This window comes from Aedes albopictus, chromosome 3 (assembly GCF_035046485.1).
Source record: "Aedes albopictus strain Foshan chromosome 3, AalbF5, whole genome shotgun sequence".
NCBI classification, from domain to species: domain Eukaryota; kingdom Metazoa; phylum Arthropoda; class Insecta; order Diptera; family Culicidae; genus Aedes; species Aedes albopictus.
The window spans coordinates 173,203,413-173,212,461 of record NC_085138.1 but is presented as its reverse complement, the minus strand read 5'-3'; the positions used below and the strand labels follow the sequence as shown (position 1 = coordinate 173,212,461).

Genomic DNA, 9,049 nt, shown 5'->3' with positions numbered 1-9,049 from the left:
ATGACGCGCTACAAGATGTACCAACAGATGCTTTCAGCATTAACATAAACAGCTTCAGTGAGGCGGATGTCTTAGCTGGAATTGCGAAACTTAAACCAACTGCAGTCCCTGGTCCGGATGGTGTTCCGTCCATTATAGTCACAAAATGTGCCAATGCGCTTAGCGGCCCCCTTATGACGATATTCAACATGTCCATCGCGCAATCGAAGTTTCCGTCAGACTGGAAAAGGTCGATAATGTTTCCTGCATTCAAAAAAGGAGATAAACGGGACGTTGCCAACTATCGAGGAGTTACGTCACTATGCGCGGGTTCTAAATTATTCGAGATTCTGGTAAACGACATTCTCTTTTGTGCAGCAAAACCATACATCTCGATAAATCAGCATGGTTTTTATGCGGGACGATCAACCACCACGAATCTGCTACAATTTACCTCATTCTGCCTCAACTCTATGGAACAAGGAGTCCAAGTTGACACGATCTACACTGATCTTAAATCAGCTTTCGATAAAGTAAACCATGACATTTTGTTAGCTAAGTTGGAGCGAATTGGTGTGGCACACAACCTTGTTCGTTGGCTGAGGTCATACTTAGTCAATCGTCAGCTATGCGTTAAACTGGGTTCTGCTGAATCCGATCCCTTTTGTAGCCTTTCTGGAGTGCCGCAAGGGAGCAATTTGGGACCGCTGCTATTCAATATATTTTTCAATGACGTCTGCTTAGCCCTTCCAGCTGAATGCAAATTGGTTTACGCTGATGATCTTAAAATGTACTTAAGGATAGAATCAGCTCTGGACTGCCAAAGGTTGCAAAAACTAGTCGACATTTTTTTCGAATGGTGTGGACGCAATCTTCTAATAGTGAGCGTAACAAAATGCTCGGTGATATCGTTCAGCAGGAAGAAAACCCCGATCATCTGGAACTATTTCATTGACAATCAGCCACTACATCGAACTAATGTGATGAAAGATCTTGGAGTACTGCTGGATTCTGAATTAAACTTCAGGGAGCATTACAGCTACATACTTGCCAAGGCAAACCGCAACTTGGGTTTTATTTTCAGGATATCCAATGAGTTCCGCGACCCTTACTGCTTGCGGTCGTTGTACTACAGCTTAGTTCGCTCCATTCTGGAATCCTCGGCTATTGTGTGGTGTCCGTATCACAATGTTTGGATTGAGCGGATTGAAAAAGTGCAGTCAAAATTTATTAGATATGCACTTCGTTTCCTTCCTTGGCGAAATCGAGAACAGTTACCGCCGTACGAGAGCAGATGCCAGCTATTAGGAATGGACACGCTGGAAAGACGCAGGACAGTAGCTAGAGGGTACTTTGTGGCTAAGGTCCTGCTCGGTGAAGTTGACGCTTCATGGATATTAGCTCAGTTTGACATCAACATCGGAGCCAGAGCACTGCGACAACGAAGCTTCCTACGACTTCCATTTCACCGGACTGATTACGGACAACATGAGCCCATTGGAGCTATGTGTGATGTTTTTAATAATTGTTTTTCAATGTTTGACTTTAATATTAGTGCTAAATCTTTCCGTGACAGATTGTATAGATCACTTTTATGAGCTTTTTAACTCCTTTTTTCATGTAGACCAAGGCGTCCGATGAATGTACACAATAAATAATAATAATAATAATAATAAGTTTAAAGTCAATTCAATGATGGCACTGATAAAATTCTAAGTAAAGTATTCTTATGATTCAGGAACATATCAGCTCACGTCAACGGAAACGTCATGACTACATATTCGACGAGAAAGGCACTATCACCACTAGGTGGATCAATCCGGGTTTTTTTCGGAAGAAAAGCAAGACATACTAGCAAATATTATAAAACAAATATTATCATAATCATTTATTCATGAAGAATTAGTTTCAGTGTTTCATAGTCACAAATGCTATGGCATTAAAGTTATATGCTGTCGAAATCGGCTAACTGAAATTGCTGAACTGTGAAGCAGTACACCTAATATTACAATGGCGGATATTTAAATTGAAAGTATTATCATCGTAACAATTTTAGACTGATTTATGTCCATAAACTATCAACTATTTTCCAATGCTAATTCGACAATGGTGCTAGACATTTCTAGTCATGGCGTATGTATCTATTAAACTGGCTACTTAATTGTTTACTAAATCTCTGAGCACGCAAACGTGTTTTCTTTTAGCTTAACTACCCGCAATGTTGTTCAATTAGTTCTTCTAGTAAATACGGGTGTACGTTCGAAGCGAAGCGTTCCACAGGGATGCCATTACGATCTGTCAGAAACATTGTAAAGTTCCCGTTGATAAATCCTCCACAATTGCCCGGCTTTTTCAGCTTCATAAATTTATACAACTCGACACTTTTAGAACCATTGACCTGTAAATGAAACAATCATATATGGTGAATTATTAGTTGCTCCTAATATAGAGTTTATTAGATTAAGACAAACTCAGTGATCATCGACTTGCGTTATGGGAAATCCGTGGCGAACAGTAATGTTAGAAGCCGTGAAAATTTTCTAGTCATACGTTTCCCGCCTCGCCAAATCAGGCACAGGCTTCAATAACACAACATCCTTTTCGGTCGATCCACATACGCAGGGAGGCGTCGCGCCGTGCTTGATAATCGCACTTTTTACTTACATCAATCTCCGCAAAAACGTCGCCTACCGAACGGTCGCTGTTGTGCTCGAAATAGTCAAGAATATCGTTCGTCGACTCCTTGGAACCGAACTGCGAGCATGGAAACAGAAGAATGTTCAAATCTGTCGAAGGGAAAATGATATCGTGCGATCATCGGAACTGAACAACGATTATGAGCGATTACCTTTTCTGGTGCCGCTGTGGAACTTGCTGTAGAGCGTGCTGAGCATTGAGAAAACTTTCTCACACGCGGAGTCCTTGATGGAAAAGTTAGTTACGATGCACACGGTCCCCTTGTATCTGCTCAGGTCAACTTCGTTCCCGTTGATGTCCGTGGCAGTGAAGTCAAAAATGGACTTGGCTGATTTGGCATCCATCATTGCTGTCTCTGTGAGCGTTAAAGGAAGAAATGAATGTATACAACATAGATACATAATCGCACAAAGTATTAATGAATTTAAATATATGCAATTTCTACTAACAACTATTGAGATAGTTGGCTGATTTTGATTTTTTGCTTCTTTAGAATAATTTTGATATTATGATAATGTTTGTTCTATTATAAAACATGGAATGATGTTTGTATGTCACGATTTGGCCCGAGAACAGGTCAACGGATCTACATAATTATTTCATTGTTGCATTGGTACAAGGAAATATAAAATGGGAGAAAAAACCTACAAAAAAGCATCAAAAACGGAAAATAATTAAATTTCATTTCGCGACGCATTTCTCTACAGAACTGCATGTCAAAAATTCTGTAGACAGGCAGAACGATATTTGCGGGGAAGCTTGTTTATCTCATAATAGTCTTTTGTTAATATTCACAAAACTTTCGTAAGTAATCATAGCTTAAAACTTTTGGAAAATACGAACTCTCTTTAGGACAAACCCAGAATTCTCTTCATAATTTCGTTCAACATTTTCTCCAGTAGTAACCCATCCAAAGATTTTTTAAATATGTCTATGTAATGTCGTTCATGCCTACCTAGCTGGAGTTATTTCAATTATTAATCATCTATTTTATATATGCTCATTAGCAATATTGGAATGTTCTGGATTTTCATTCCTCAAAGAACGAACCTTAAGTTGTATTGTTCCGGGTAAATCCTTGCCAGAATTTCCCTAAAGAAGATTTTATATATACATATACTGGATATTAGACTGGCTCAAATACAAAAATGTCGAAAAATTCCACGGTGCACTCTCTAGCATCGTGCTTTTGGATGAGAAGAACACTATGTGAAAGATTCTGCTCAATCGGTTGAAAACTGAGCTGGCGCAAATGAGTTGAAGGTTTGTATGGGATGTTCAGTCGAAATATATGGGAAATTGGATGACCTCCAGTCTCTCATATAGCTCGCCGGTTCGGCGAGTTCGATTTGGCTCAGAATAGAAAAAATAGTAGTTGATACCCTAATGAACAACTTTGTAGAAGACCATATCACGATAAAACTTAATTTAGTTGTGGTTTTAGCCAACGAAAGTAGGATGAGGACATCTTCCCTTGTTTACTCTCGGTTGTTATATGCATCACGTGTTGGTCGGTCGTAGCTTGCGCGCTACATCATAGGCAGCTATGAAATTCTTCACTGTCTAGATACTCACCCACGTGCGTGAGCAATGGAAATGAAGGACAACATAGCCGCCTATGATGTATTGCGCAAGTTTCGGACGGCAAACACGTGCTGCATGTAACAACCGAGAGTAAACGGGGAAAGATGTCCTCATCCTGCTTTCGTTGGCTAAAACCGCAACTAAATTAAGTTTGATCATGATATGGTCTTCTACAAAGTTGTTCATTGGGGTATCAACTATTATTCTTTCTATTCTGAGCCAAATCGAACTCGCCAAACCGGCGAGCTGTATGAGAGACTGGAGGTCATTCAATTTCCCATATATTTCGACTGAACATCCCATGCAAACCTTCAACTCATTTGCGCCAGATCAGCTTTCAATCGATTGAGCTGAATCTTTCACATAGTGTTCTTCTCATCCAAAGGCACGATTCTCGAGGGTGCCCCGTGAATTTTGAAAACTTTTTTTTTCGCATCATACAAATGTGGGGCCCACATTGTGGGCCGGTCTACTGGATATACTTATCCCAGAGCTCAATCCTATAGAAATGTCAATTGATGTATTCCCGGAAGGATCGTAGGAATAATTCTTGAAGGTACTCTCGTAAAAGCCTTGAAACCTTCACTGGAGGAAACCCACGAGGTATCCCTGTAGGAATTCCTGAAGAGAATCCCTAAACAAACTCTTGAAAAAATCCTGTAATTCACCTGAAGGAATTCCTGGACGAATTGCTGCAATGAGGGAAAAAAGCCTGGAGAAACTAAAAAAAAATGAATTTCTAGAGGAATTTCTGGTGCATGTAAGTACCTATTCCTTTTAAGTAAGTCACAGTGCAGTGACTTCCACGCAACCAAAACCTGCGTTGCCATGACCCTTCTGTGATATGTGTGTGGCTTGGAAAAATCCCTGCAGCATTATCGTTGAAATTCCTGATGCAATCTCTGAGTAACTTCTGAAGAAACTGCTGGAGGGATTCCAGCAACTTCTTGGAGGAAATCTAAATGAAATTTCAGAAAAAAAACCCTACACAAAACTCGGAAGGAGACCTCTGGTGAAATTCCATGAAAGACTTGTTCTGCAGGGGATATTCTTGAGGGAATTCATGGACGGATTCCTGAACAATTCCGTGGATGAACTCGCAAAAGATTTCTTGAAGATACTTGTGATAAAATTCCTGGATTACTTTTTGAAGAATTTCTTGGCTCCTGTACGCATCAATCTAAAATTATGTTAAAGTATTCTAATACAAATGGCTGAAATTCGTTTGGGAATTCTTTAAGTAATCAAAAAAAACTCATGTAATCCAGGAGAAATTCTTGTATGCTCCCCTGGAAAAGAAAAGGGAAGAATTTATTAAATTTCCAAAGGAACCCGTGAAAATATTTTTAAAGTGATCCCGAAAGAAATTTCTGAAGGAATTCCTAGAGACATTCTCTGAGGGATTTCTGGAGGAATCCCTGGAGAAATTTCTGGATTAATTCAAGGAGGAATCTCTGGAGGATTTCCTGGAAAAAATTTTGAATTCCCGGAGGAGTATATTTAGTGATTGTTGATTTTGTTCGGTGATTGCACCGAACAAAATCAACAATTCCTAAGTATACAACTCAACGGTGACCAAAACCCTTAAACATTCCTGGAGGAGTTTCTGGAGGAATTCTTGAAAAAACCCTTCGTGGCAATTCCGGAGGAATTTCAAAAGTAATCGTAGGATGAATTCCTGGAGGAACTGCTACAGGATTTTCGGAAAGAACCCCTGGAGGAATTTCTGAAAACATTTCTGAAAGAATTCTTGGAGAAATCGCTGAAGGAATCCCTGAAGCAAATCCTGAATGAAATCCTAGAGGAATGCCTGGAGGAACTTCTGAACAAATTCCTGGCACAATTCCTGGAGGAATTTATAGAGAAATCTCTCTAGGAATTCTTGGGGGTAATCCCTGATGCAATTTTTGAAAAGAGGAATACCTGGAGGAATGCCTGATAGAATCCCTGGAGAAATTGATTTTTGGATTGATTTTGGATGAATTCCTGGAGAAATCCCTGGATAAATTCTTGGAGAAATTCCTTAAGGAACCCCTAGTGCCTAGTATATTTACTGAAGAAATTCCTTGACAAAGTCCAGGAGGAAATCCTAGCGTAAAATCTAGAGGAATCCTTGGTGGAATTTCTGGAGGAATCTCTGGAGGAATCCTTAGAGAAATTCCTGGAGGAATCCGGGAAGAAATTCGTGGAGAAATCCCTAAAGGAATTCCTGGAGGAATCCCTGAAGCAATTCCTGGAGGAATGTCTGGAAGAATCCCGTGGGGAATCCCTAGCTAGAGGAATTCCTGAAGCCAACCTTGAAGAAATTTCTGGAGGAATCTCTGAAAAAATTCTGTAGATATTCCTAGAGGAAAGCCTAGATGAATTCCTGGAGAAATGTGTGAAGGAATTCCTGAAAGAATGCATGGGGCGATTCCTGGAGAAATCGCTGGAGGAATCTCTAGATGAGTCCCTGGGTAAATCCTAGGCGAAATCCCTAGGTGAAAACCCTAGGATGATTCCGGAATAAATTCCAGGAGGAATCCCTTGAAGAAAAAAACTCTGGAGGAACTCCTGGAAGAATTCTTGGAGGAATTCCTAGAGGAAGCCCTTGATGAATCTCTTAATCCTTGAAGCAATTTATGGAGAATCTCTGGAATAATCACTGACTGAATTCCAAGCGGAATTCATGGAGAAATTTCCAGGATAATCTCTGGAGGAATTTCTGGAGGAATGCTTGCAGGTATTCCTGGGGTGTGTCTGGAAGAATTCCTCAAAGAATGCATGGAGTAGAAATTCCTTGATAAATTCCTGTAGGAAATCCTGGAGGAAATCCTGGAGAAATTCGTGGAAGAATTTCTGGAGAAATTGCTAAAGCAATTGTTGTAGAAATATCTGAAGTAATTCCTGGAGAAATTCTTGATTCAATTCTTGGATGAATCCCTGGTATAATTCCTTGAGAAATTCCTGATTGAGTCCTTGGAGAAATTCCTAGATGAAATCCTGGAGGAATTCCTGGAGGAGTGCCTAGAGTAATCCCAGGAAGAATTCCAGAAGAAATCCCAGAAAATATTGAAGAAATCTCAAAAAAAAAAAATTCTTGTAGAAATCCTGAAGGAACCCTAAGAAGAGGTCATGGGGTAGTCTCTATAGCAGTTCCTGAAGAAACCCCAGGAGGAATCCCGGAAACAATCCCAGGAGGAATTGCTTAGGAAATCCTAGGAGAGCTTTCTTAACGAATTCCTGGAAGAATTTCTATAGGGATCCCTGGAAAAAAAAGTCTGAAAGAATTCATGTCTGCAGTAATTTCTAGACAAATTATTTAAGAAATCCGTTGATGGGCTCTTAAATGATTTAGTATGCATAATGTTTAAGGAATTCCTGGATTCATTTCGAATAAAATCTAGTTAAAATGTTTAAAAGAATTCCAGGAAGAAATTCTTGTAGAAATATTTCGAATAATTCCATATGAAATTTTTGAGGCAAACTTTAGCAGGCCTTTTGAAGGAATATGCGGAGAAATCCCTGAAGAAATCTTTGAAAGTATTCCTTTAGAAATAACTGAAGGAATCTTCTAAATAAAACAAAAAAAAGCGATCCGTATTCCAAAAAAAAATGTGTGGCATAAAGTGAGGGTGGAGTGGAGAGCTCAAAAATTGTCGAACATGAATCTACGTATTTTATGGACAGTGCTTAAGATTTTAAACAGCTTTAATGCTACATCCTCTTAGAGATTGGTCCGGTTAAATGGATAACGTCCATGAAGTTGTTATCAAGAGGTTTTGTTATATCAAGAAATCAAGAAAATTCTATTTCAAAAATTACTTGGACTGATAGGGAATTGTACCTGTTACCCTGAGCATAGTCTGACTGAATACCCGTACTTTCACCGCTTCGGCTATATGGGCTCACTGTACTTACTATTCATAGAAATCGTAATCACTGAAAGCAGTCACTTGCCACTAATCTAAGTATAATAACATGACCGTAACCACAACTTATTGATCAAGTAATACTCAAGTTAAACCATTTTTGATACGGAACAAAACTGTAGTAGTTCGTCGCAAATAAATCACTTCAATATTGACTTCTATTTATGTGCATCAATAGAGTAATACATAAATTAAAGTTGTTTTGACGATTCTTGGACTGTGGGATCACTGTAGACAAACAAAACTATGTTGCCCATACTGATTCCGTTTTGGAGCCAGTAAGAACCAGTACTGCACCACATTATCCGATCACTACGTTACGTTCAACAGGTACGTTAGCTATAAACACTGATTTTCCTTCCGGGAACTAATCAAACTAATCTATCTTAAAACTTACTGGCAATGTTCTAGCTTCTAGTTTCTGCAGTTTACACCTAAATACTAAACATGCGGTTCCGCCCAAAAAGGTATAAATACAAAACGAAACCAGAGCCAAGAACACTCCATGCTTTTGCATATTCATAAATCTGCCGAAGGTACACATACACAATTCGAATGAAACCAATTCGATGCTCGGGTCATTCGCCACTGAAGTTGCTTGCTTCGCGTGTTGGCAGAAAGTACCGAAACGCAGCAAATTAGCAATAACTTTTTCTTTTCCTACAGTAGATGCTCAAACAGTGAAGGTTTTTAGAATGTGAAATTTTAGGAACTTGATAAACTTTTTATGCAATTCATTATCATAACTTCTATTTTATACTACTCAATACTGAAATCAAAATAACATACTTTTCGTATCACTATGCAACTGAAATGAGTTCCATAATGAAAAATAGTTGCATAATGTTCATTATGCAACTTATTTGAGTTGCATTATG

The 9,049-nt window shown here is 39.1% G+C and overlaps 1 protein-coding gene across 1 annotated transcript; it reads right to left on the bottom strand.

Annotated features, from left to right (window-relative positions):
* Positions 1-1,891: 1,891 nt before the first annotated feature.
* On the bottom strand, positions 1,892-8,784 carry LOC109401758 (glutathione peroxidase). Its single transcript, XM_062859197.1, has 4 exons — positions 8,569-8,784; positions 2,828-3,031; positions 2,644-2,765; positions 1,892-2,377 (listed from the first exon to the last, which is right to left on the bottom strand). Exons 2-4 carry the CDS (start codon positions 3,021-3,023, stop codon positions 2,189-2,191), a joined length of 507 nt encoding a protein of 168 aa, XP_062715181.1. The 5' UTR covers positions 3,024-3,031; positions 8,569-8,784; the 3' UTR covers positions 1,892-2,188.
* Positions 8,785-9,049: the final 265 nt, after the last annotated feature.

Coding starts and splice junctions, on each gene's coding strand:
- LOC109401758 (XM_062859197.1), bottom strand. CDS start 3,023: ATGATGGATGCCAAATCAGCCAAGTCCATTTTTGACTTCACTGCCACG. Junction 2,766..2,827: donor CCACAGCGGCACCAGAAAAG/GTAATCGCTCAT, acceptor TCCCTTCGACAG/ATTTGAACATTCTTCTGTTT. Junction 2,378..2,643: donor ACGTTTTTGCGGAGATTGAT/GTAAGTAAAAAG, acceptor TTTCATTTACAG/GTCAATGGTTCTAAAAGTGT.